The following is a 27,918-nucleotide window of genomic DNA, read 5'->3' as shown; positions in this document are numbered from 1 at the left end:
ATACTGATTCAGTTTTCTTTTTGTTGCAGCTCACACACCACGTAGGGTCCCGAGGATGACACCGTTTGCAACAGTCGCCAATGCCGAACTTTTTATGATTTCAGGGTGAGGTCTAGCGTAAAATATTATACAGAACACGCGAATAAGTGACAGGGTACCAAGGTACGCCCATGAGCGATATGAAGGTAAACAGCTCTCTTCTTGTTTTTGACGCTCCTGCAAGATTTGGAACAAGCTCTGTTCCAGAGGAAGGCTAGAACGCAAAGTTTAGACCCCAAGCCACGTACCATTTGAGACGTAGAGAGTTAATATAGCTTCAGGGAGCCATAAAACAGGCAAGAAACCAGGTAAGGTGTTCACCTTCATATTGCCGGCGGGTGTTTAAGTAACAGTCGTTTAACGTAACAGTATGTTTTTTAGCTTGAGTTACAGCTTAAGGAGCGCATGATGTGGCCAATTAAGAGCGTCTTATTATCGTCCCGCAACCAATCAAATTGTCGCATTATCCAATAAAAACACAGATGAACGAATCGCGAAGCAAGGACCCCTAACGCAATAAGCCAGACCTTTCGTTTCTTTAGCTACAGTCGACTCTCGTTAATTGAAAATCTCTTAATTCAAACTTTCGGATAATTCAAACTAACGTGCAGGTCCCATCCTATCCGTCTCTATGGGAAGAAACTCCTGATAATTCAAACTTTGCTTTATTCAAACAAATTTTCGGCCCCCCTCGAGTTTGAATTAATGAGAGTCGACTGTATAAACAAAAACAATTTATCGTTGTCTTTTTTTTGCTGCGATAATTGTTATGTTTTCTTCCCTCCACTCGAAATGATGCTGTATACACTCCCATTAAAGCGTATGCGTCGACGTCGACTTTCCCGCATAACACTCCGAGATCCAATCCCCGCAAATTAGGGAGGCAACTCAGCGAATGACAATGCCAAGACATACAGTATGTTTCGGCATTGTCGCCGTCGTGACGTCACGTACACGCGACGTCACGACGCCACGTGAAGTCAAAATGTCAGGTGCTTGTCCCGGCGTCAGGTGAGGCAGGGGTGCCACGCGACATCATGACCTCACGGAACGTCACGCTGTTTTAGGGTTACAGACGACTGTCTAACTCTTCCGGCGTGGTATACGTTGGCGACGGTATACCTTCACGTAAGGGGCATAAGGACATAGCTGCGGTCACACCGCCTACACACCATACAAAAGACAGCCTGCATAGACTGTCATGAGTCGTGTCTCTTCCCTCTATCACAATCCTGTCTCGATGGTTGTACAAAAACGGTCTGCGGGCATGTTTTAGGCGTACATTTTTCCATCATGAATGAGATTACGTCTGTACATAAATTATAGACCGTTCCACTAGGAAAAGCGGAGAGAGATAAAATACCCTCCCCCTCTCCCCCCATGTGTCGTCTGCTCCGCCGAGTGGGCTGTGCCTGTACCTAACATCCGGCCGGCGTTCAAACTCTGTTTAATATCGCGTCATTTTGGAAATTTTCAGCGAAAATGCGCGGATTTTCGACATGCAAGCTATAGGTGTAATGCTGTGCTCGATAAAAAAAAATGACCGCATCTCCACGTGGTGAATGATGTTGATTGGGGCGAAGCTCTCGTGGTGCTGATGATACTGATTTTGTTCATAGGTAGTGCTGATGGTGCTGATTTCTTTTTATTGCTCATAGGTAGTGCTGAGTTCCGGGTTGCGTTTCGACTTCATTATTACTGCTTAATGGTCGGTGAAATTCAGAGCCAGTGGTTCTTCTAGCGGATCAACTTGGATCCGCTAGAAGCCGTGGGAACGCATCTCCAGCGCTTAAGTGAACGGTCCATGCCAGAAAGAGAATGTGTGGTATGGATTGTGGTTATATACGCAGTTGAGCATTTGACCGCAGCGCCCTCTCGTCTATAAACGTTGAGCCAATGTATGCAAAGTTTAACGCCAATATATACGCATTTGACCACAGCGGCCTCTCCTGTATAGACGTTGAGCGGATACATGCAGCGTTTCATCCGTAACATTTCCAGCTCTTGAGTTACTACCATATATCAGAGCCCCTTACTCGTCCCGCAGTCGTGGCCGAGTGGTTAATGCGATGGACTATTAATCCATTGTGGTCTCCCCGCACAGGTTCGAATCCTGTCGACTGCGCAAACATGTTTTTCTTTTTATGTGGGCACGGACGCCGGACGAACGGACGGACGGACAAGGCTAGACCCTAAAGAGCTTCGCCCCTAAAAGACTAACCTGGTCCAATTGCGTTGTTTCTTGCTTGCGAATAGAAAAAAAAATGGGAAAGCTGTGTCAGTGTGGCCGTTCTCTCCGGCGAAAAGTAAATCGGGTTGCTGTAGCTTTTTTTTTACTATACAAAGTTCGTACTAGTGTAGGCCTTTAACGACAATGAGTGGAAGTCTGGAATAATAAATAAAAACGTGCTGGTCCTGACGCTATAGACGCAGTGGTTGAGGGTATACTACTACCGGTTGACTCCACTGCTATTGATATAACGGAACAAAGATACGCTAGTTGATCATTTACTGGAAGAAAACAACGGAGCGCTATATGCTCATTTTCAAGTAGCTATAAATATCCTAAGAACGCGCATTACAGCAGCCACGAGCGAGAGAGTTCGATGTTCGGTACAGCCCGCCGATACAGCCCAAAGATGGAGAACGGCAGCCTCCCGGTTTGTCGTCTGCTAGCGGAGTCTGGCGCGTGCCCTCTCTCTCGTTTTACCCCGCCGACCCTGCTGAACTTCCCGAATGTGTGGAGAGGGCGCCGCGTTCTAACAAAATGGCACTGCGCCGAGAGAGCTTCTAGTACACTGTAGCTAAATGGAATGGTCAATAAACCGTCTGTAAGCGATGCGGCGTGCGGCGAGACAAGAGCCGGCGACCCGCTTCGCTGTCGCTCGGTCAGTCGCGTGACGAAGCAAACCGCTTGATGGCGTTCTTTTTTCAGTCTTTTTTTAGGATTGAAGGAGCTAAGATTCTTTTTTGGGGTCAAAAGCTTAAAAGCGCGTGATAGCAACGGGGGCAAGCGACCAAGGCGATGAGCGCTCCACACGGTCATAGATGAACACTCTCTTCAGTCTGGGCTCTTCAATCTAGGCTCTTTAATCTAGGCTTCAGCCTCATCGTAAGAGATCACAAGAGCCCGGTTCTAGACAAAGGCAAACGCGTGAACGGGCCCTTATACTCAGTTTCTGTTCCAGGCTTGAGACGGTCAGTTCGGCACTGTCTTTCACCGCCCACCTTTTGGCCAAGCATCAAGACGTCCAAGACAAACTGAGGGCGGAAGTGAAATTGCTACTCGAGAAAGACGTAAGCCCCTGGAATTGCTTTGCAGATATCACCAAGCTCTCCACGTGCTAAGCAGCAACCTGAAGTAATAACAAAAAAAAAAAAAATGTTTTCACTTTGTACCGGAACGAGCAACTGTGCACGCAGATCTGCTTGCATAGTTAAGTTGTATACGTGCCATCGTCGTGTATCGCCAACGCCTTTTAAATAGCAAGGTCGTAGGACTGAAGTTTCTCAGTACGGATAGGATCTCTCATCTATTTAAATAAGAGACTTAAATACAACAAGTGCGTTTTATCAACTGAAACACGTTTAGAAATACATTTTTCATTACATTTCAAACATCTGAAACTTAAATGTAACCTGGAGTAAGATAAAAAAAAGACCGTGCTAAGAATACACAGTGCCCCTAGAAACAAGTACCTAAATAAAATTGGGCATCAAGAAAAAAATGTTTTTTTTTTTTTTTTTATGAGGGATGCGGGTGTATCGGGTACAATACACTGTATTTAGGGCTTACTTAATTTCAAAGTCTCAGTGCATGAAACAAATACATATCGCGAACGCTTAAAAAAATCAAAAACATGAACACTCAACCAAAAATCAGCAATTACACCCATTTCGCTTATTCCCTGCACTACTCTTTATTTTCACTATTCAAAGTTTATTATGTTCAAAGAGCACGCATCTCGTGCTCTGTGCATGCCTCGCTAAGAGAAGAGCGTCCAAAATCGTATCTGGGCAGTACTTGAAATCACGGATTTCAAATACTGAATGTTCAGTACTTCAGTACGAGTGAGAAATACATTCTCCAATTTATATGTCTATATATATATATAAGGTGCACGGACACAGCAGCCGTAGAATGATAAAAATAAAATTCTAATTTAATGGCGAAAAAAGTCACGCAATGAAAAAGAGTGAAGTGCCGAAAAAACGTTGTATTTGTTTACGGAAATAATGAAGGCTGGGGCACAAGAACGCTAGTTATCCGGGAAACAAACCTGAAAAAGGACGCAATAAAAGTCAGTTAAAACACGAGAACTTACAACAATAAATTGTTAAATGAAAAATAAAATTAAAAAATTAAGAAAAAAAAATAAGAAATATAAATGGGAAAGGGACGTGACGACCGTCGACGCTTTGGCAGTGGCTTCTTCATTTTTCTGAAGAAGACAGTGGCACTGCCGAAACACCAACGGACGTGAGGCACCTTTCTTTTTTTCTCTTTTTTTTTGTTTCTTATTTTTAATTCTTTATTTTCTTTTCCATTTAACAATTTGTCTTTGTAAGTTCTTGTGTTTAAACTTTGACTTTTATACTGTCCTTTTTCAAGTTTGTTTCCCGCGTAACCAGCGTTCTTGTGCCCAGCCTTCATTCTTCCCGTAAACTCACACAACTTTTTTTCGGCACTTCACCCTTTTTTTTCTAGCGTGACTTCTTTCGCCATTAAATTTGAATTTTATTTTTATCATCGGACGGCTGCTGCGTCCGCGCAGCCTACTTTTGCCTATATATATATATATATATATATATATATATATATATATATATATATATATATATATATATATACAAAGTTGAAAATCCCAACTCAGAGAAACAAAAACACGGAAGGTTTATTTCTTGCCTTCGTCAGGAATCTCTCTCTCTATATATATATATATATAGGGTGGTTCAAGTCAGCAGGATCGATCTAAAATGAACCGTAAAAATCGACGCCTGCGCGTCGCCATCTAAACTTTCCGTCAAAAGTGTATTTCACAGGTCGTTTTTTTTTTTTTTTTTGTAACATTACAAGGCGTAGCTCTCTTTCTGTAAAAGAATGAGGCCAAGAAACTTGCCAGGGCCTACGGTGGGCAGCAACGCAGACGACAGGGGTCTAGTAGTGGGGTGTGTTTGGCGTTCGTATTGATAGATGGCGCTACCTCCTAATCGCCAGGGCTCGCGACCACCGTGGTTCATTATTATGAATATAATCTTTTTGAAATGTACCTTTGGTTAAAAAATAAATGCGAACAATAAAAGCAAAACTTAAACTAAAAAAAACGCGTCTGCATAACGGCGGCGCTTTTGCTGCCAACGGATTTCGTCTGCGTGTCGTCTGCTATCTTTCGCCGGTCGGCTGCACCTTCATGATGATGACGATGATGATGATGTGGCTTTTCCCTTTATACCGGGCCAGCTCGAAGAGTCTTCATGCCCTAGTAAAAAAAAAAAAATCTATAAGCTATCTGTTCTAAATTTTCTTCCACCAGTTTTCCAGACGCGCTTTCGTTCTTCGCACGCACTGCATGGTAGAATTGTCATGCCTGTCTTGTGGATGGTCGTCTGCTCCGCCCGTATAGTGGTTGTCTGAGTCAGCCGTCGTTTTAAAAATCAGTGCATATGCTAGCATCGCCTCTGAGTGAAGCCGGCGATCTACCAGTTTGGTTGGCAGCAGGCACTCACAGTAGAGCACTAGGTGTTCAACTGTCTCAGGTTCTTCTCTGCACGCGCGGCACATCGTGGAAACCACCTTGGGGTCAAACCGCTCCCGATATACCAGAGTTCGTAGAGCGCCCGCTCGCGCCTCGAACAGAAGGCGGCTCCCCAAGCTGTTGCCACAGAGCAGGGTTTCAGCCGCGATCAGTTGCTTGTTTTTACTGTACACCAGCAGCGTTGGCTTCGCTTGAGCAGCTTCAAACCACTGGAAGACCTCCCTTTCACGTACTTTGCTTCTCACTTTGGACTCCAACCTCTCGCCCCTCACTACCTCTAAGGGTTCTGCAAAGAAGCCATACTTTTTTGGAGTTCATAAAGGCGCTTCTGCCACCTTCTTCTTGTCCCAGTCATGTGAGTGTGTACAAAAAGTTTTTTTGGCCCATCGGTTTCGATCCATGTGGCAGAGTCGTGTATCATAGCTTATCTTGCTGGTGGCTTCCCTGGCTTCGAAGCTAGACCATCCTAGGTCTCCCTGGACGGCTTCGTTAGCCGCATTTTCGTGGCAGCCCAGAGCCTGTCGTCCCACTGCTCGTTGTCGTCGCTCCAGAAATTCTCGTAATTCACCAGGGACGCACACTACAGCATTCGCGAAAGTCAAGCCCGGAACCATTACTGCCTTACACACTTCCCGTGTAACTAGGAACCTATTGCAGCTCCAGAGATTTCTTTTTCGGAGGACGTTGGCCCCTCGCCCTGCTGACTGGCGAAGACGAGCGTAATGATCTCGAAGGTATTCCGACGTATTGGCAAGGACGACACCCAAGTATTTGTACGAGTCCGCAAGTGGCACCACCTCGTCACCCAACTTAAGTGTACAGCAAAGCGTGTCTTCGACCCTTGAGAACTGTACAAGCGCACAATTTTTTGCGTTTAAGCCTAGGTGTCGCACAGCAGCCTCCGCAGTGCATATATCCAATAGCCGCCGCATATCTTCCGCTGTCTCAGCCATTAAAACGATGTCGTCGGCGAACGTGAGCCCTGGAAGCACCCAGTTCACCTCCTCGCCATCCTCTAGGTGGGTTAAAGAGAAGCCCACTCTTGACTGAATTAGCCTCTCCTCCATCCCAGCCACGTAGAGCATGTAGAGGAGCGGGGAGAGTGGACACCCCTGGTCGAATTAAGGCCCCTAGTCACTAACACGTCTTCGGATTCTAACCCTTTCATTTCTGCCCTCACCTTATTGCCCTTATAAAGAGATTGGACTACATAAACACACTGTTGGTGGCAGGTGTAGTTGTTCCGAACACTGAATGAGCAGTGAATGAGGGACACTGTTATACGCTTCGGCAATATCCAGAAAGCAGCACAGTAATTGTCATTCCTCCTATCTGGCTACCTCGATACACTGAGTTATTGTGAACAGATTGTCCTCAAGTCGACGCCCTCGACGAAAGCCTCCCTGTAGCTCAGTAAGGTGCCCAGCCTCTTCTGCCTATGCAACCATCCTCTCCTTGAGCATGTATGCGAATACTCTGTATATCGTGCTCGTAACCGTCAGAGGCCTGTAGCTGCGGAGACGTTGGCGATCATTCCTTTTTTTCGGGATCAAGACCACCTTGCCGAGCCTCCAATCATCTGGTATAGATTTTGTGCCACAAAAAATGTCGTTTAGGATAGACGCGAGCTGTTGTCGGGCGTCCTTTCCCAAGGCTTTGAGTACCGTTGCCGGGACACCATCTAAGCCTTGGGAGGTGTTCTTCTTAAGGTGGAATAGCGCACGCACTACACTCACTTCACCGATTTCCCACCGGCTGCCGTCGGAAGGGGACTCGGCTGTCCATTCGGCTTTTCTGACAGTGGTCATGCACTCGGAAGAAAACATCTCTTTCAGTTACGTCGTGAGGTGTGCACCCAGGTCTTCTACTTCTTGTCCTGTGCACTCATCGAGGACGGGAGTCGATTGCTCTCGACCCTCCAGCGTTTCTATGTAGCTCCAAAACTTCCTCGAAGCATCTTTTCCACTGGAGCGAATGCCAAGAACAGTACGTATGTCCGCCGTCCTTAATTTTCCTGGATGATCTGTTTGCTCAATGCTCCTACACCTCCTCCACGTCGCTGCCCCTCTTCACGATTGCGCCCCTCCCAACACCAGTCCTGGTGCACCGGCGGTTCTTCAAAGCCCAGGAAGTGTGTTTCAGTCACGCCAAAAATGATAATGTCCTCAGACTCGAGTGCGCTATACAATTCCTCCCATTTTTGTTCCCTCCTTGCTTCTTGGAGGTTTAAAAACCCCACTCTAACAGGTGTATGTTTTTCACCCTTGCGTCCCCGTCGTCTGCGCCTTACTCCATGACCCCGCTCCGCCCTTTCCCCGTCTTCAACCACTTGGGACCGGAGTGGGCCAATGCCTCCTACCACTGTTCCCTGTCCTTCAGCTGTTGACGCACAATCTCTGTCACCATTGCATGCAGGGCAGTTGGGGACAGCGTCAGTCTACCAACTTGCCTGGTATGTTGCGTTGGTGGCGCTTGTGGTAGCATCGGCGTGATAAGCCCCGGGAATCCGCCAGCTTCTTGTCGCGGTATCCTCGGCGAACACACTGACACCACTTGGTCCATCAGTCTGGGGTGCGAGAATCCTTTCGGATGCGGAAGACCCTCTCTGCCAAGAAAGTGAGCTCGTGGCGGCGCTGCGTACCCGTGTGCCCGGAAACAATCTGCTGAGCCGATGTCCTGCATCTGATGTCTTGGCCGTGGAGGTGCTGGCAATGCGCCCGTTGTAGAGAGGAAGAGAGTGCCATCCAGCACCCTTTGTTCGTGTAATGGAACCGGAGGCGTCCACGACATCGGTGCGACTCCTTGATGCTGCCATCTTTGATGGTGAGGCATTGTCTTCGACTGATCTTGCGCACTCATCCTGCCTCTCTGCGTCTCGCTGGTTCCCTGCTCTTTTCCTCTTTGTTTTCCCGTATCGGCGTACCGTCTCCCCCTTCGTCTGTCTAAAAAAAGGCTCGCCATCTCCGCTCTGCGATGGCTTACTAGACTAATAACCTTATGCCCATAGAGCAGTCCGTCTTTCTGTAAGCCGTTGTTAGCAGCTAGGTCCCTGCTGAGATCCACGAACTTAGCATGAATCTTTTTGCATAATACTTTTAGCTTGGCGTTTAGCAACATCACGCTCGCTTGCACCACCTTGCCTTTGCTGGTGACTTCTGGGACGGAACAGATAGCCAGGGATGCTTTACGCCTGCTCCACTTTCGTCTGATGGTTTCCACAACATGGTCAGGTTGGTCTCCTCGCAGTATGTCATTCAGGCCAACGTGCAAAATATACATGCGGGAGACCATCCACGCCTGACATTCGTATCCCGCAATCATGCTATGGGCATCCTCAGTTGTCTTCTTTCTGTTGAGCAACACCTCAACGCTTCGCTTATCGTCCATCTTTTCGATAAAAGCTTGGGCAATTCTCTCCATATTGCGGTCCCCCACAAGCACTACTTCTCGTTTAACTCCGCGTGGAGGTCTGTCCTTCACTTTTCCAGCATTCGTCGTTCCCTTTCTCGCCGGGCTGCTTTTACTGCGCGAGCATGAGTTATCCTGCACTTCCTTTGATTCTCCTTGTTCCGAAGTTGTGACATTTTCTGCACTTAGTTTGCAGACAGTCTGACTGCAGTCATCCACTGTTTCTAAACGTGTCCTGTTCACTATGTCCTGCTGTTTTCCATCCTTCCTGAGCAACAGTAAGTCTTTGTACTGTGTCAAGATTGCAAGGTCCTCATGATCCTCCCTTCTATTGTCTCCGGCGTCACGTTCACTGTTCTTTTCACAATTCACTACAGTTGTAGTCAAACTAACCCCATCAAGAAGGCTGTCCAAGGCTTTTTGAAGCTCTTCCACGCGATGTTCTAATTCGGCCACTCGGTCTTGAAGTTTTCGGATTGTGGTTGTTTTATTTGGTTCACCTTGAGGAGTGGCATCTTCTAACCTCTGGATAATCACGTTCACACTGTCTGCCAGCTCATCCATCATCCTCCTGTGTGACTTGTGTATCCCATCTAAGGCCTTGCATGTTCTGCAAACGAAATGAGCATCTTCAATCTCTTCATGAGTTTCAAACTCAGTCTCTGAAATCTAGGCCCACCGTCCGCACCTGTTACAGCTTATGAGGGGATCCCTTTCGTCGCACCTTTCCGCCCATTTAGTTGTGAAGCCTGCTTAGGAATCTTGTCCTTCGGTCAACGCTGCGTCACCTCGACCATCGCCCGTTCTGAAGTAGATGGCAGCGGTCTGTCCTGAATCCCAGCAGAGGTAGACATTGTCTCTAGGGGCGTTACAAACGCTCCCTCACAGTCATTGAGCATGCTAGCACCAGCTTTGCCGTCGGTTGAGGTAGGTAGAAGGCCCACCGGCAGCACCGCATCCGCGCTCAGCTCGCCGTCGCTGCCTCGTGATGTCTCCTCCCACTGTACAGCTGTTAGCAGATCGTTAGAGACTTCTGTGGCAGCTTGTAGTCGCTCTAATAGCTCGTTTTTAGAACCAACCGTTGAAATTCCCCTTGCTTTAAGCTCCTGTTTAAGATCTGTGACCTTCATCTTCATCGCCATCTTGCTGCTCCAGGCGCCATCCATCAATACGAACGGCAAACACAGCTCGCTACTGGACTTGGTCGTCTGGGTCACCACCCACCGTAGATCCTGGCAATTTTCTTGGCCTTATTTTTTACTAAAAGAGAACTACGCTTTGTAATTTTACAAGAAAAAACTACCTGTGAAATACACCTTTGACGAAAAGTTTAGGTGTCTACGTGGAGGCGTAGATTTTTACGGTCCATTTTACATCGAGCCTGGTGACTTCAACCACCCTATATATATATATATATATATATATATATATATATATATATATATATATTCTACGTTCAAAATAGCCCAATTATTTTAAATACGTTTTTCATGGCCTTGTATTTGGAACCCTCTTCCATCCCTGCGGTCCGTGGCCATATAGGGAAACATTTAGGACGCGATTCTGTTTTCGATCTCGCTCGGTAGAAGTCGTACCACGTCCGGAATTAAGACTGGTTCACGCAGGTTCGTTATTTTGTGTCGAAGGCTAGGGGGGGCGTTCTATTATGACCCGATTAGCGATTCGCACACTGGCACACCGGCTCTATCTATCCGCTAGCTCTGGAGCACTTTCAAAGTACAGGGTGATTCAAGGAGAGGCCGGGCTCTTTAAATCGACCGCTAAATTCGGTGTCTTAACCTATCGAGCTACGACTTTGTGCAGCATTGCCCACAAATTGTGCTTTTTTTTTAAATTTGCAAAGAGCGAAATTACCTGAGGAGAAAGTAAAGAAAGAAAAAGGCTTAGCTTCTATGGAAACGCAGCGAAGTCACCGGCCTTCAAACAACACGGCGCTGTTTCGCACGGGAGACAAGAGATGGCGCAAGCGGTCGCGACGCCAACTGCCGCCAACGAACGAGCATACGACGCCGAGAGCCGGCGTCTTTAACAGACAAGGAACTGCAGTTCCTTTATGGCGCCTGGATCGCGTCTCCGACTGGTGTGTTTAGCGTCCTATGCCGTCCATACATCAAAAGTGGTCCCCAGGTGGCAACAAATGACGTCACAGAAGGCGGAGTGTCATGCTGTTGCCTGTCGCGATCCTGACGGTTGGCCGTAGAAATTCTGGCGAAAAGCACGAGCGAACGCGAGTGACGCTGTCGTCACAGCGTCTTAGGCGTCCCAACTTCCGGCTGCTGTATCTTCCGGGAACTGTCACAGTGGAAAGCGACGTGCAGCAAAACAGACGTCTGCTACACACACAACAGCTGTTGGAACGCCGCCAGGATCGCGATCGGCGAAAGCACGACACTTCTATGACGTCATGAGGCGGAAATCGAGGGACCGCTTTTTTGGGCTCGGTAAACACGCCAGTCGGAGACGCGTTCCAAGCACCATAGTTCCTTGTTGTTACCGCGCCTGTTTTTGTTTCTGCGACTGTCGCCGCCTGCGGAACGCGCGCCGCTTTTGAGTCGAAAAGCTCGTCTGCTAAAGACGCCGGCCATCGGCGCCGTATGCTCGTTCGTTGGCAGCGTTCATTGCGCCATCTCTCGTCTCCCGTACAAAGCTGCGCCGTGTTGTTTGAAGACCGGCGGCGTCGCTGCGTTTCTATAGGAGCTAAGCCTTTTTCTTTCTTTACTTTTTAGTCAGATAAGTTCGCTCTTTGCAAATTTACAGAAAAAATACACCATCTGTGGGCAACCCTGCACAAAGTCGTAGCGCGATAGGTTAAGAAACCGAATTTTGCGGTCGATTTAAAGAGCCTGGCCTCTCCTTGAATCACCCTGTATATTATAATGAATTTGTTTACGCATCATTCTTCCATCCTAGGCATGAAATAATTATCACAAGATTATCGGCGACCACTTGTCATATACAGCATTTAAACTAACGTTTTAAGACGCTTTAGAGTCCAGACAACCCACAAATATCGGTTTCTCAGCGTATGGCGCCGCAAGCTGCTAAAAAGGTGTAAGCAGGTGGTAAAAGTTTACAAAGAAAATATTTAAACAAAAATCTTGTCCCGTTCAAAAAAAAATCCTGTTCTGGGCAATTTGCGCCGCCACTTGTTCTACCTGTTCTGGCCATTCCAAGCACGCGCAGTGAGAAATGCTTCCGACAGATGGCGTACGCTTGGTAAAGGGAGCGCTGGCCGATTGCGGTTCTTTTGCCGGGATCGTCTGCTATCATAACCCGAATCGGTCGGCGCTCTTTCGACGCGGCGTACGCCATCTTTCGGCACTTCTGCTCACTGTGGGTGCATCGTCTGCGAAGTGGCGGCGTAGATTGTCCAGAAGAGGTTTCCCTGTTTTGCTCTTCTTTCTTTTGGACGACGTAAGTTTATTTCTTTATTTTTTCGCGGTAGACTTCCACCACCTGCGTGCACCTTTGTGCTAAATTGCAGGGCGATACGTAGAGCACCCATTTTTGCGGGTCTTCTAAAGTGCCTTATAAGCATTAGTTTACATGCTGTATATGTACATTCAACCTTGCAAATAATGTAAAACATTCAGTTTTGTTATGTATAAGTCTGGAGTTCTCTAAGGCTTCCCAAAAGGTTGCGCCAGCGTGTTAAGCGGATACAAAAGAGCACAATCCACTCAACTCAATAGATCACAAATGTTTGAATGAACCGATGACTTTTGGTGGGGGTGTGTAGCTTTAGGCTTTCACAAGTCATGATTCTCACAAGTTATGATTCGATCTTTTGGGTATCACTGTAAGTGTCTTTGAGTGTGCCCCCAAATCCTAACAATAATTTGTTTCTTGGTTAATCTTTTTTTCAGGGAAATCTCAACTACGACAATCTCTTCAGCCTGCAGTACTTGAAACAAGTCATCGCAGAATCCTCAAGATTCTATCCCGCACAGCCAGGGTACTGTGACCCAATTGAATTTCAGCTCTTTATTTACCAGCGTCCGAAATTATACGATTTAAAAATATTTCGGCAGCAAAAATAATATTAGAACTAATAAAAAAAAACGTTGCTCAAATAAAACATAGCCCAAATGAGCAAATACTCCGGACATTAAAAAAAATAACAACAATGTTAATAAAACAATTTCAACGGGATGTTGGTACTTAGAACCAACTTTTAGTTTTGGAATACAATGAAGTCCTGTCGAAGTATTTTATAGTTATTTTTGAGTAATATATCCGCAACCGACTTAGATTTCTCTTGTTAGTAAACTAAGTCCTACTTCGTTCCACCCTATGTCTGAACGCTGCCGAGGCTTTGAAATAATGGGACCAATCAAACAGTATAAAAAGCGCAAGTCACTGGGCCTTTCATGTGTTATGAAGTGTTTATTAACGACTAGTTAATACAACTGAGAAGTCCGAGTACTGAGTTCGAGTTCGACTAGCTTGCCTAGACATGGCAGGTAATGTTGCTTGCCGTGTGTGTGTCTCTCATTGGTCAACGGTCCCAAGCCGCTTGCGCGATACTCGTGCTCTCTCTCGGTGAGGTGGCTCCCTCCCGTGTAGAAGAAAAGAACTTGTCTACATCTCCCTTTTTCACTCATAAATAAAATTTGTGTCGCGGTAGCGGGCTGGTTTTTGTTTCGCTCTCTGGCTCCTGCGAAGAGCGATGCTGTTCCTTCAGCGCTGTATGCCCTCGTCGTCTTGAACAATGTATGACCTTGGCTGCGGGGCTCTAGCGAGTATGACGGCCGGTTTCCAGGTTCCTCGTTCTTTATCTTGAAGGTAGACGTCTTCTCCCGCGTGTAATTCAGGTAGAGGTTTGGCGCCTTTGTTGTAGTACCGTTGCTGAGTTCGTTGTTTGTCTCTCAGCCGCTGTTGTACCTTGCTTGGGTCTGCGCTTGTCCCTTGCAGTAGAGATGGATGAATAGGGATTTCTGTCCTGGTATGTCTGTTCATGAGCCTTTCAACTGGTGGTCCTAGAACTCCATCCCTGGGAGCATGATAAAAGCTTCACAGCACTTCGAACAGCGTTGACTGTCGCACCGACTCTGCGGTTCTACGACAAGAACAAACCAGTAACTCTGTCAGTGGATGCAAATTCCAGAGGAACGGGTGCAGTGTTGCTTCAGGAGGGCCAGCCAGTAGCCTACTCATCGAGGTCGTTAAATGACGCCCAAAAGAACTATGCCCATATCGAGTAGGGCGTCGTAGTAGTCTGGCGTTCCGTAACTGCACTTGGTCATGAGTTTTTTCGACTCCTGCACCGCTCTCTCAGCCATCTTGTTTGACTGAGCTGGATGTCACATGTGAAATTCCTCGGTGCTGCAAGAACTCTTTGAAGTCAACGCTGTTGAATGGTGGTCCATTGTCAGTAACCAACCTGACAAGTAGACCATGCACGGCAAACGTTGCCAGGCAGCATTTGATTATCGTCTTGGCAGTGGACCTTTGAAGCTGTTGCACTTCATAGAAAAAAGAGTAATAGTCCACCAACACAATGTAGTGGTGTCCCGAGTGCTGAAACAAGTCCACTCCAACAATCTGCCAGGGTGCGGTTGGCACTGGATGGTTCACAAGTGGCTCCTTCTGTTGCCTCGGCTTGTGCTCCTTGCACACACTGCAATTTTCTACCACCTGCTTGATGTCATTCTGCATTGCAGGCCAGTAGAGAGCTTCTTTAGCACGATGGAGTGTCTTCTCTACTCCGCTGTGAGCTTTGTGAAGCCTTGCCAAGATGGTGCTCTTCATTTCTTCTGGAATGTCGAGTCTATTCGACCTGAAGAGTAAGCCCTCCTCCTCATGGATTTCATCCCTGTACGGCCAATATGTCTTTAACGGGCCTGGAATGTCTTCTTTGTTGCTCGGCCATTGGCTCTTTGCATACTGCAGCATGGTACTCAGATCCTTGTCCCTGCTGATTACTTGACGACACTCTTCCAGTGTTTCATCCCTTACAGGGAGACACTCCAAGACATTCACCTCGAAGGCTTCAGCCTCTTCCTCCTTCGAAGAGTTTCTTGACAGCGTGTCTGCAATGTACAGCTCTTTACCAGGAGTGTACTTCACCAGCAGGTGATATTTTTGTAAAGTCAGTCTCATCCTTTGTAATCTGAGAGGACATTGATTCAGAGGTTTTCTGAAGATCGCCTCTAGTGGCTTGTGGTCCGACTCCACAGTAACGGTCTGCCCGAAAATGTAGTCGTGAAATCGGCTGCATCCATGGACAATCGCCAACAGCTCCTTCTCGATCTGGGCATAGTCCTTTTGGGCGTCATTTAACGACCTCGATGAGTAGGCTACTGGCTGGCCCTCCTGAAGCAACACTGCACCCGTTCCTCTGGAACTTGCATCCACTGACAGAGTTACTGGTTTCTTCTTGTCGTAGAACCGCAGAGTCGGTGCGACAGTCAACGCTGTTCGAAGTGCTGTGAAGCTTTTATCATGCTCCTCTGTCCAGGACCAGGCCGCCTCTTTCTTCAAGAGTTGCCTTAACGGTGCACTTGTGTCAGACATGTGCGGGATGAACTTGCCAAGCTAGTTCACGACTCCTAGGAAGCTCTTCAGTTCCCCCACATTTGATGGTCTTGGGAGCGCAAGGATGTCTTGTACTCTCGTCGGGTCAATCGAGAGTCCCTCAGGTGACAAGATATGTCCCAAGTACTTGACCTGGCTTTGAGAGAACTTGCATTTCTCTTTGTTCAGTCTGAGGTTGACCTCACGACACCTCTGCAGCACGGCTTGCAGTCGACGGTCATGCTCCTCTTCCGTCCTTCCCCAGATAAGAATGTCGTCGACCATGATTTCAAATCCGTCGAGACCTTCAAACACCATATGCATAGTCTTCTGGAACACCTCGGGAGCTGACGATATGCCAAAAGGCATTCGGAGAAATCTGTATCTCCCGAAAGGTGTTGCAAATGTGCAGAGGTACGAACTTGGTGTGTCTAGCTAGATCTGCCAAAACCCCGTGGCTGCGTCGAGTGTCGAGAAGAACTTGGCTCCCTCCAGTCGTGCTGCTATGTCCTCCAGTGTAGGCATGCAGTAGTTCTCTCGCATGAGAACCTTGTTGAGCTCTTGTGGATCTATGCACAGTCGGAGTTTGTCCCTCTTTTTCACAACCACGATTGGGTGGACCCACTCTGTTGGTTCTGTCACTTGTGCAATCACCTTCTGTTGCACGATGTCATCTAGGTGACTTTTCAGCTGGTCTCGGATGGCTACTGGGACTGTACGTGGCTGTTGCGTAACACCCTGAGCATCTGGCTTGAGCTTCATGTGATACTTGACACCCTTGATTTCACCAAGTCCATGGAAGACGTCCTCGTGTTCTTTTACTGTCTGGTTGCAGTGCTTTTCCGCTGACGCCACTCGCCTGATCAGGTTCAGTCGTTCCGCAATGGTACCGCTTATCGTTGTGGGTATTTCCCGTTTCACGATGTAGAACTGTACGTCGGTACTCTGGTTGCCATGGGCGACTGGCAGCATAATGCGGCCTTCCGCTTTGCTGACATGGCCAAAGAACGAACCTATTTTCGTAGCGACTGCTTGCGGTTTCTGTTTCGTGACTCGTCGCAGTTGCGTTGCAGACATAACAGAACAGTTTGCTCCTGTGTCCACCCTGCAGTCAACTGCCTTTCCTGCAACTCTGACTTCAGCTCTCCAGAACTGTTCATCACCAACACTGTTGGATAGACCACAAACCAACTTCTCTTCTTCGGAGCTGGAACTTGGAGATTTGCATCGTTCAACATTGCGAACACTCTTCCGTGGTGATGCTCTATTTTTAGGTGGGTCGTTCTCCGCGCGACACACTCGAGCGAAACGTCCCCTCCGACCACAGTTTTTACGCTTCGTGCCTTTGGCAGGACATGTTCCGCTTGTGTGCGTAGAGTATCCACATTGAGGGCATGTCTCGGGCTTGAGTCCATGTACAACTGCAGGCGATGCTCCAGCTTGGATATCTTTGAACTGTAGGGCTCCATGTTCCTTCGTGCGGCACTTTTGAATCACTTGTTCCAAAGTCGGATCGTCGTTGATGAGGCGTTGTTGCAGTCGCTTGTTGGTCATTCCAAGAATGATGCGACTTCGAAACATGCGGTCGTGTAGCTCGCCAAAATCGCACTGCTTCGCCAGCGTGCGCAGCTCGGTAAGCCAGTCATCGCATCGTTCGCCGTCATGCTGGTTCTGTGTGCCGAATACAAAGTCCCTATAGCTCACGTTGATAGCTGGCTTGCAATGCTTTTCAAAAAGCTCCGCTATCTTCTCAACGCGCAGTTCGTCACCTGGGTTTTCGAACGTGAACGTTTTGTAGACGCGCCTGGCGTCTTCTTTACGACGACTAGGAACGTCGCGGCCTGTACTTCGGTGTCTTGCGACTTCAGAGCAGTGGTGGTTGAGAACAACTTAAATTCGTCCCACCATGTTCTCCAGGATGTCTCCAGGTCTCCGGACATGTCGAGTGGCTTCGGAGGAGGCAGCAAACTTGCGAAGACCCCTCCCGGCATGGGAAGTTGGACGTTCGAACTCCCGCCCGACTGCTGCGTAGTAGCGGTGCCGCTTTCTTCCGCCATTTTCTGCGCTGCCGGTCTTCGCTTGCCTTCACTCTTGCGCCGTGCGACTCACATCGGTCTTGACTTCACGTGCGAGCGTTTTCGTGTTCCGTTTCTGACACCATGTTATGAAAGCTTTTATTAACGACTAGTTAATACAACTGAGAAGTCCGAGTACTGAGTTCGAGTTCGACGAGCTTGCCTAGACATGGCAGCTAACGTTGCTTGCCGTGTGTGTGTCTCTCATTGGTCAACGGTCCCAAGCCGTTTGCACGATACTCGTGCTCTCTCTCGGTAAGGTGGCTCCCTCCCGTGTAGAAGAGTAGAACTTGTTTACATCATGTACATCATTAGTTCAGCGATGGCATAACTCTTACAGAATCTGAACGAACACTTTCACTAACGAACATTTTCTCTGGTGGTTAAAGACGGGATTGATACATTTGTGCCGCAACACACTGAAAAACCTTCAATATATGATATCCTGAGTGGTCTTTTAAAGAGTTGAAAACGTACATGCGGAAGAAAGACCACTTTCATCAACTTTTCAAAGAAACGGGCTCTTTCTTGTGTTAAACTGAGTTTTGTATATGCAGGGACTTAGCGAAAAAATTATATTCGAGAAGCAAGCGTCTACACCTTGACCAAGCAGAGTATAGCTGAAACGGGCGCCCTAAAACCTTTCAGCGATTTGTAAAAAAACACACTCGCAATTCTAACCACAGCATTTGTTTGCGTGCAGATAACGATGCCAGCTATGTTACATTTCCTTTAAAAGTTGCGAATATATTTGCTACTTACTTTAGTGTATAGGTGTTACTTAACCAGCCGGGGTATTGCTCCGCCTGTAGGGGTGAAAACCAAATGCCATGACTTCTTGACTGGTACCAAAGTAAATACGACAGAAAGCGAAGAAAAAATTAAACAGTTAAAACCAAACTTATCTACAGGCGCAGACTGTATTCCGTCGTTTATTATAAAGGGCCGCAGTGACGTTTTCGAAGTCATTCTAATCCACATCTTTCACCTCTCTCTGAGTTCCGATGTCTTCCCATCACTATGGAAGAAAGCGGTTGTGGTACCGATCTTAAAAGGAGGCGATAGCTCCGCCACAAGTAATTATCGCCCCATATTTTTATTGACGGAATTTTCTAAAGCTTTTGAACGGGCCCGGCAAAAGTTTCGCCAAAAGTTTGTATCTTGTCAGCATGGTTTTTTTGTTTTCTTTTTTGGAAGGACGGTCGGTTGAAACCAATATTTGCTCTTTTTTTAAACTACTCTGCCCCCATTGTTTTAAACAGAGGCCAAATTGATTGTATTAATTTTAACATGTCAAAAGCGTTCGATAAGTAAGTCGTGAGTTGTTGTTACACAAATTATTGTCACACGGTTGTTATTTAGAGCTGTATAACTGATTCAAAAGCCACTTATCCTCTCGTCCAAACAGTGTTCGTATTCATAACAGTTATTCCGACCTTCTCAACACATGGTGTCCCTCAAAGATCTATTCTTGGCCCCCTTTTGATCTTAATCTTCGTAGACGATCTAGCGGCCTGTGTAAAGAGGGCTGACTTACTGATGTTTGCTGATGACGTCAAGCTTTTTATGAGTGTAAACTCCTTCGCTGACTGTCATCTTCTGCAACATGATGTCTTACATGTTGTCCAGTGGTGTTCAGCAAATAGCTTATCACTGAATCGCTTGAAAACAAATGTTTTGACTTTCTGCAGGCGTCGCAGTATACTACACTACGATTACATTATAGACGGAGTGACAATCGAGCGTGCATCTGTTGTAAAATACGTTGGCGTGTATCTCGCTGTTGCACTCAAATGTACTGCTCACGTGTCGTTTATTTATTGTTGGTAGGGCGACGAGAATGTTGGGTATTACATGCCGCACTACTCAGCCATTTAAGACCCCGGCCTCCATTATTCGTTTATTTTGTGCCCCAGTTAGGTCTAAGCTTCAGTTCGGTTCTCCGGCCTGAAATTGGTTATAAGGACACAAAAAAATGATCATCGAAAATGTGCAACACAAACTAATGCGTATTGTTTATGATCGCTACTTCTAGATCGTTTCTATTTTGACAACACTTTTCCTCTTAATACGATTTTGTTGATACCATTGACCAATAGAAGAGCAGAGCGCGACTTAGTTTTTCTGTACACAATTGTACCTAGCGTATTTGAGAGTGTTTCGCTTTTTGCGTGTTGTAATCATTCATATCTCTGCTCGTTCCACTAGGACCCGCAATACTTTTAGCATTCCCACCATCTGTAAATCATTTCCTCTGTTACGGATACAATCTCTGTTTACCATTATTGAAATTGCCGAACTTGATATACACAGTGTCATTAAGGTGTTCAGAAACGCTGCTAAAGTGCTCGTTGCCGAACTTTAAATATTGTGTGGTTGTTCCTTTCTGTTGGAAACCTGCAATTGTGTTTTTCTTTTTTTATTTTTTTATGTTTATATTTATTCATTTGTGCACCAAAGAGGAGACCCGAATAGTTGTTTTCGGGCACGTGAAATTAAATAAAATAATAAATAAGATAGGCACCATGCGAGTTCGCTTTTGACGCTGCATGTCGGATTGGTACCACCAGCAAATAGCGTCGGCTGCTTCCAGATTCGGGGGTGCCGAAAATCTGAGTGCATACTGAATATTTCAAACAACTCTGGCATGCAGAAACGTCACAAGAAGATGCGTGAAGGACTTCGAATTCAACGGCTTTCGCATTCCAAAGGACACGAACGTCGTAGTTCCCGTACGCGTGATGCACCACGATCCAAGATACTGGGTGGACCCCGAGAAATTCAACCCTGACAGGTAAAATGTCCACAAGCATTTTTATAATGCTGCTGTCTTTGACTAAAGCTGTTTACTCTGGGTCACAAAATGCTGTAGCGTCAACGAGGCGTGACCGTTTAATGCTGACGTGAAGCGGCGTCCTAGCGTCGCATCTGGCACGATTCATGGACGCAAAGAAGCTTCTTTCGGCGTCCCTCGGCGTCTGTCCACGAACCAGAGCGTTTCAAAGGACGCTACGCGACGCACAACAGAAACGCGACCTAAAAATAATTGCTTTCTCGCTAGGGGCGCTGCTCATTACGTGAGAGCTGCAGGCCTATAGGAGTATGAGCCGTTTTTACCTGCAGGTACAGACAAGTCGCAGCTTACGAGTTGCGCAAAAAGAAACGTGCACACGAATAAAACGTACCGATGAATTGGGAACGGAGGTTGCAAAGTCACCGAAACAAAGCTTGCCAGAGCTGGGATATAAACTTCCGGCCGTGTCGTATACCGTGAAGTATTCTAAACTCTGCATAACCTCACCTTCTCTATCGTTGTGTGTGTGTGTGTGTGTTTGTGTTTTTTTAATGAATGCGCTGAGGTGTAGTTTCTCCAATTGGAGGCACCATGGATGCACGTTCCGCAGCGCGGAACATCATGCACAAAAGAACACGGATCACTGTCCCAATAATCAGGATCCTCCCCACCCGAATACCCAGCTTCACTCCGTTTCACTCCGTTTCACTCCGTTTCACTTCGTTTCACTCCAAGTTCGAGCGTGTCCAACGCTACTATTCGATCGAGACAGTCATGCAGCGCCAAGAGTGCATAGTCGCGGTGTTCGCTTCTTTCGTGCGTTTGCTATCGCCGGCTAAACCAATCGCGCATAAAAAAAAAAAAAAATTAAACAAAAAAAATGACCGCATCTTTACGTGGTGAATGACTTTGATTGGGGCAAAGCTCTGGTGGTGCTGATGATACTGATTTTGTTCATAGTGCTGGTGGTGCTGATTTTTTTTTTTTATTGCTCATAGGTAGTGCTGAGTTCCGGGTTGCGTTTCGACTTTATTATTACTGCTTTATGGTCGGTGAAATTCAGAGCCAGTGGTTCTTTTAGCGGATCAACTTGGATCCTCTAGAAGCCGTGGGAACGCATCTCCAGCGCTTAAGTGAACGGTCCATGTCAGAAAGAGAATGTGTGGTATGGATCGTGGTTATATACGCAGTTGAGCATTTGACCGCAGCGTCCTCTCGTCTATAAACGTTGAGCCAACGCATGCAAAGCTTAACGCGATGATATACGCATTTGACCGCAGCGCCCTCTCCGGTATAGACGTTGAGCGGCTACATGCAACGTTTCATCCATGACAGAAACCCCAGCTCTTGAGTTACTACCACATCTCAGAGCCCCCCCACTCATCCCGCAGTCGTGACCGAGTGGTTAAGGTGATAAACTAGAAATCCATTGGGGTCTCCCCGCACAGGTTCGAACCGTGTCGACTGCGCAAACATTCTTTTCTTTTTTTAAGAAGACAGATTAGATGGCAATCGATGTGAGCACGGACGCCGGACGGACAAGGCTGGACCCCAAGGAGCTTCGCCCCCAAAAAACGCGAGATCAAGAAACGTTTGTTTCGCGCGATTGGTTTAGCTGCTCATACCAGACGAGCGTAGACCACGAGCGCCGCGATTATGTCCTTTTGGTGTTACTGGATCGGCTCCATCAGATTGCCGCGTCGGGTGCTCTCGGACTCGGATTGAAGCGGAGTGCAACTGACTGCGGTATCATGATCTTCGTGCCAGAGTTGTGTACGGAACACCACGAAAACGGTTACAAAATGTGCAGATCGTACTTCAGCGGGAAATCTGCACAAAAGAACGCATTTTATTTATTTATTGATCCTTTGGGAAGGAAGATGGCACGAATCCGCTGTGTGGTTGCACTGATATCAGAACGCCAAGCTCTCATTAGCTTTTACGGAGGGATATAGTGGGTAGACTTCGAGGCTACCTCGCTTGAGATCTACCCACCATACTTCTGATGGGAGCCAATCAGAACTCGGCATTCCGACGTCACCACAACCCCTGCTCAAGCAGCAGACGGTCTTACGCTCTCAGTTGAAAAGAAATAGCAAAATTCTAAACACAATTAATCCGACAAGAATCGTATACCGGAGCCCATGACTATGAACCCAACACTCGATACCACAGCAGCAACGGGTAGACTGGCCAAAAGGAAACCGACCTGTCCACTCGCTGTTCGGAAGCGAAGGCTGACCGCCGGAGGTCGGCGTTCGCCTTCGGACATGAATTCGAGACAAAGGAACCCAATGTTGCTCCTACCCGCCAATAATTCCAGTAACGTCGCCCCGCGTGTTCTCGTCACCTCTCCCTCTTTCATCATCAGATTCAGTCCCGAAAACAAGTCGACGATTGAGCCAATGGCGTACATCCCTTTCGGCATCGGAACTCGCAACTGCCCCGCATCCCGGTTCGCGGAATTTGAGCTCTCGCTAGTCATTGCCAAGACTGTGGCCAAGTTCAAGCTGCATCTCTGCGACGAACCAGAAAAGGTGAGTCAGTTTTAATCTCTGGGGGTATTTTAAAGCAAGGCACTATACTTTAACGGTATCACTTGAAGTCAGTAACATCAAAAAGAAGAAGAAAATAACGCAGAGTGTGGTTCAATTTGTTTAAAAAACCTCTGACATGCCAAAAAAATTTTTTTTTTTCATGCTAGGCGTTGAAATGGCATGTCAGGACATTACAAAAAAAATTTGTTTCACTGTAGAGGTTCGTAGTTATTTTTCTAAAAAATAGAAATATGAGGCCCAGTTTAATGTCCCCGCCAGTGCACTGTCACGTAACAGTGTATCGCAAGGTGTCGGGGCGGTCAGAAGGGAGGTAGAGTGCCTTCATACACACGCGCGCTTTTGCTTGAGTGGTGACATCTCAGCCATTTTTCCGCCCAATCGTTTTTTTATGCATTTCGAAGTGCGCGCAATCCGGTGTCACTCAGCTCGAGCGCGTAGCTTTGGCTGATGTATAGACGCCATCTTACCGCCCAAGTCACGCACCGAGTGCGCGAGAGTGTCACGCGCTGGCACATTCCGGACAACAATGGATGTCTTCACCCTGAGACAGACAGACATCTAGGCTAGGGTGCCTACATGTCTGTCTGTCTCAGGGTGAAGACATCCATTGTTGCCCTGAATCTGCCAGCGCGTGACTCTCTCGCGCACTCGGTGCGTGACTTGGGCGGTAAAATGGCGTCTATGCATTAGCCAAAGCTACGCGCTCGAGCTGAGTGACAGCAGATTGCGCGCGCTCCAAAATGCATAAAAGAACGATTGGGTGGAAAAATGGCTGAGATGTCACCACTCAAGCAAAAGCGCGCGTGTGTATGAAGGCACTCTAATCTAGGCACCCTAAAGGGAGGCATCGCCGGAAGTCACATGAGTTGTATCCCTCCTCGTGCTTACCGCGAGCGCGTGTAATATTTTTTTTTTATATTTTTGTTATTCTCCGCATCTCCACGAGCGATCCAAGCATACAAGGTTTCTTTTATTTGCTTTTCATCGCTTAATGTTGCTGTAAAGGTAGAAGAAGAGGAGTCGGTGAATTGACGTGATCAACTACAGTGCCTAGAAGGTGCTGTGTGAGGGACGGTCCCGGTGTTTCAGCAACTGAAGAAGAGATCACACTGCATGCGTTTCCGAGAGACAGCAGGCATCTTCAGCCTGGAGAGTATACGATTATTCAACGACCTCAGTGTCCGAACTTTCAGCAATGCAATTTGGCGTGTCGTACGCTAGCAATCCTAATCTCTGCGAGCGTTCTATTTTTTTTTTTTTTCAAAACTTGATAGCTTCTTTCTTTTGTGCCCAGTATAGCTCTGTATCATCGGACTGACGGCATGCACTCGTACACTGGCTTGTACTCGCAACGCTTTCATCATTGACCTCCATCACGTCAATCCACTGATTCTTCGTCCTCAACTTTTACATCACGCAAACTAACCAACGGTGCAGCGATAAAGAGCTAGTGGAACTGAAACTTCGTTTTTGACAATCGCTCGTACAAAGAGCAGAAAAAAAAAAGTCGTAGGCACGGTCGCGGAGAGCACGATGAGTGAAACTCACGTGACTTCCTGCGAACCCACTTTTAGTGACGTAGGTCGGTGCCTCCCTTCTGACCGCCCCGACACCTTGCGGTACGCTGTTACGTCACAGTGCACTGGCGGGAACTTTGAATTGGGCTTCGTATTTCTATTTTTTATAAAAAAAAAAACGCAACTCTACAGTGAAAAAAAATTTTTTTTTGTTGTTGTAATGTCTAGGCCTGACATGCCATTTCAACGCCTAGCATGAAAAAAAAATGTTTTTGGCGTGTCAGAGGCCCTTTACACCTTGCTTCATGATTGCTTTTTCGGTATTTGTGTCGCTTAATGACGAAATTTCATTCGTTGCGGAGGGATAACAAGATGGCCAGGACTCACCACGTCCTGCGTTTCCGTCGGTGACTATAGTCACTAAAATTCGTCCGTTTGTCTGCGCGTCCTTGCATTCCCGCCAAACATAGCGTGGAAATTGACGTCACGTCACCCGACGCCTGTCGCATTCCTCTATTGAAATCAACTTATCGGTAAGATAGATAAGAGTATAAAGTGCGATGCTGACGAAGTACTTTTACTAAAATAAATGCTACTCACGCCATCTTGCAATATCCTTGTTTGATTAATATTAGGCTTAGGTGGACGTCGGCTCTTAGAAAAAGTTTGCTTTTTTTTCGTTTGTTGATTTAGTTAATGTCGTGTTCTTACTTTAGTATTCATTTTACGTAACTACAGCGACCCATTCTCGTGGTGCTTCAGCGTTCTGCGATGCGTACAGTTTATTTGTACGCGGCGAAAAACAGGGTTTCGGTTTCTCGATCGGAGCCGGGAATTTCAAAACTACCGTGCGGTGCACTCCCAGTATTCCGCTTTGCTACTGAGAAGGACGTGCGATGTCTCCCCATAATGCTCATGAGCCTAACTACAATGAATCACAGCTTAGAGGGACACTGACAGGGTATTTAAGCTCGCCGAGCTTTTATTTAAACGTGACTAAAACCCCACTATCCAGAATACAATGTTCGGCTCGAACATCGTTTTCTTTCCGCCCGACAACAGCCGGTTGCGAATTAACCGGCTTCAGTTGCGCTCACGCTCTTTTCCATGTTTATGTGGCGTTCAAACGATGTGCACTAGATAGTATACTCAAAGTCGTGGGTCATTAAAGGCACACATTTTATTATTAAAAATAGAACAGAATATGAACTCCATTTTCGTGGCCTCCAAGACGATTACAGGAAGAACCTGTACACGCCATTCTCAACATGGCGACGTACCGTGGGCTGGACGACGCCATCTCTGTGAATGACGGACCAACGTTGCGACGGACGTAGGGACGATACTTCGGAACTGTCGTTCGTTGTACCGGCCAATCGGTTCGTCAAGCGCAGAACATCGAGCGGAAGGGACAGAAGTGCGAAACATGTGTTCTACAAACGGTACACGCAAGTTCATCGTCGTCGTCCTCGTCTGCTTCACGCGCCGAAAAGGCGGAGGAACAAACTTTGGTCGGGTGTGGCCACGTGACTTCCGGCCATGAGCTTCCGTGCTCGTGTTTCGGTTTGGAGCAGTCGCGTTTTTTGGCTTTATTAAAACCAAACGTGACTCTCCAGCAAAATATTGTTGGCTAGTCTCCCGACACCATAATCTATCGTCTGGCGAAAAATAACAAAAACATTTTTGGGGGGTGTCAGTGTCTCTTTGAGGAACCCAAGGCATTATGTTCACGCTGGCTCTGTGATTCGTTTTTAACTTTTATTTTTTTTAGTTGCTGGAGCGGTATGAATGGCTCCAGAGTGATAATTAGATGCTCAAAAGTTGCCACGCTCAAAATGTCTTAGTTTTAAGAGCAAACTGAATATATGCCGCTTTTAACCCCCTCATGCATGAGTTATGATCACTACGTCAGAAAAATTTTATACCGTGTTGTGGCATTCATGTGAACCGCCAATGATGTCAAAAAATGTCTATAAAAAATTCAACCCTATTTACAATATCAGAACTTACATGTCCTCATTTGAGGACAACGTGCATTCCAGTGGTCAAGTGATTCAATTTCTGGTATTTGTGCAATGGTCATTGTAATCAAAATATTGAGTATATTCGGTCTAGAACACGTTAATACTATTTAATTTCTGTTCCACAATGCTAACGAAGGAGCTCTCAGCTAAAAAAAGGCGAAAGTGAACATCTCAAGAGGCTTGAAAATCTTCAAAGCACTCAGGACGGAAAGGAACATCGCAACGCCCACTGGTGTACCGCGTCTTGCTGCGACAGTTCTTACTGCGACAGCGCTCCTCATTCTTCAATCATTTTTCTGGAGTAATGTGCACCACCGTCAAGACTCTTCTCAAGTGGCACGTCATGCTTGGCCCGTTTTTTCACTGGCTGCAGAGGAGAGGACTTCTGCCGAGAACTTTTCATTCAGCTAAAGACACTGAAGAGTTACTAAGAAAAAATATGCAAGCGTAGCTCAAAGTTTTTCGCGCGCAAATGCCGGAAAGCCCGTGAAGCGGAATGAGAGAAAAGGAGCGTTCCTGCATGGTGCCCCTATTTGAGGACAGATATAGCGGGCACCAAAAGGAAAAATCGGGAGAAACTATCTCAAAACTTTGATTGCTAATACATAAAGTGTGTCTAGAACAATCTGAAAACAATTTTCCTTGCAATTTTATTACAACGTTTTGCTAGTAAAAAATAATTACTTTTACGAACCGTTGCATATGGCTTCTCCATGAATAAAGACGAGGTACGATGCCCTCTGTGCAAGATCCGGTAAGTGCTGCCATCTGTCGGCCGTCTAGAAAAGCTTTTTCTGTCCTCATTTGAGGACACCATGCATGAAGGTAAGGCATGAGAACATATTCTGTTGAGAAAAAGAAACTAAAAACATCGGTCCTCATGTGTGGACGTGATGCATGAGAGGGTTAAATTCATCGTATTTATTGGTTTTCTTGCAGAGGACTCTCAACTACATTGCACCAGTCATTCTAGCTTACTGCGAGGATGGAGTTTGGGTGAGGTTGGAAAGAATATGAAGCCATCGTTGGAAGATTCAGCTGAAGAGAAGAATTCGCAACTCCCAAAAAGAGCCAAGCAAATTGTCGTCGAATGAGCGAGTGTCTGGACTCGGCTGCTTGATGAAGACGTGAACTTCAAGATACCAGTCCTTTTTGCATCTCTTCAGTAATCCATCGAAGTTCAGTATATATATTCACTCTCAGAGAACCC

General features: G+C 46.7%; 1 protein-coding gene and 1 non-coding gene across 2 annotated transcripts; both read left to right on the top strand.

Annotated features, from left to right (window-relative positions):
* The first annotated feature begins 31 nt into the window (after positions 1-31).
* LOC115329374 (cytochrome P450 3A16-like) lies at positions 32-27,791 on the top strand. Its single transcript, XM_040212518.1, has 6 exons — positions 32-105; positions 3,228-3,336; positions 13,091-13,179; positions 20,469-20,609; positions 22,981-23,146; positions 27,648-27,791. The coding sequence occupies exons 1-6, from the start codon at positions 56-58 to the stop codon at positions 27,723-27,725; spliced, it is 633 nt and encodes a 210-aa protein (XP_040068452.1). The 5' UTR covers positions 32-55; the 3' UTR covers positions 27,726-27,791.
* On the top strand, positions 2,083-2,164 carry Trnan-auu. The gene has a single exon. It is a non-coding gene; the product is annotated as a tRNA-Asn (tRNA).
* Positions 27,792-27,918: the final 127 nt, after the last annotated feature.

Source organism: Ixodes scapularis, unplaced genomic scaffold, assembly GCF_016920785.2.
Source record: "Ixodes scapularis isolate PalLabHiFi unplaced genomic scaffold, ASM1692078v2 PGA_scaffold7__128_contigs__length_106722199, whole genome shotgun sequence".
Classification (NCBI taxonomy): domain Eukaryota; kingdom Metazoa; phylum Arthropoda; class Arachnida; order Ixodida; family Ixodidae; genus Ixodes; species Ixodes scapularis.
The sequence above is the reverse complement of the archived record's forward strand: the minus strand, read 5'-3'. Positions and strand labels throughout refer to the sequence as shown.

What these genes read in the sequence shown, in the direction of transcription:
- LOC115329374 (XM_040212518.1), top strand. Translation starts at nt 56, where the DNA reads ATGACACCGTTTGCAACAGTCGCCAATGCCGAACTTTTTATGATTTCA. An exon ending in AATTGCTACTCGAGAAAGAC is followed by an intron (nt 3,337 to 13,090) that starts GTAAGCCCCTGG and finishes TCTTTTTTTCAG; the next exon opens with GGAAATCTCAACTACGACAA. An exon ending in TCTGCGACGAACCAGAAAAG is followed by an intron (nt 23,147 to 27,647) that starts GTGAGTCAGTTT and finishes GTTTTCTTGCAG; the next exon opens with AGGACTCTCAACTACATTGC.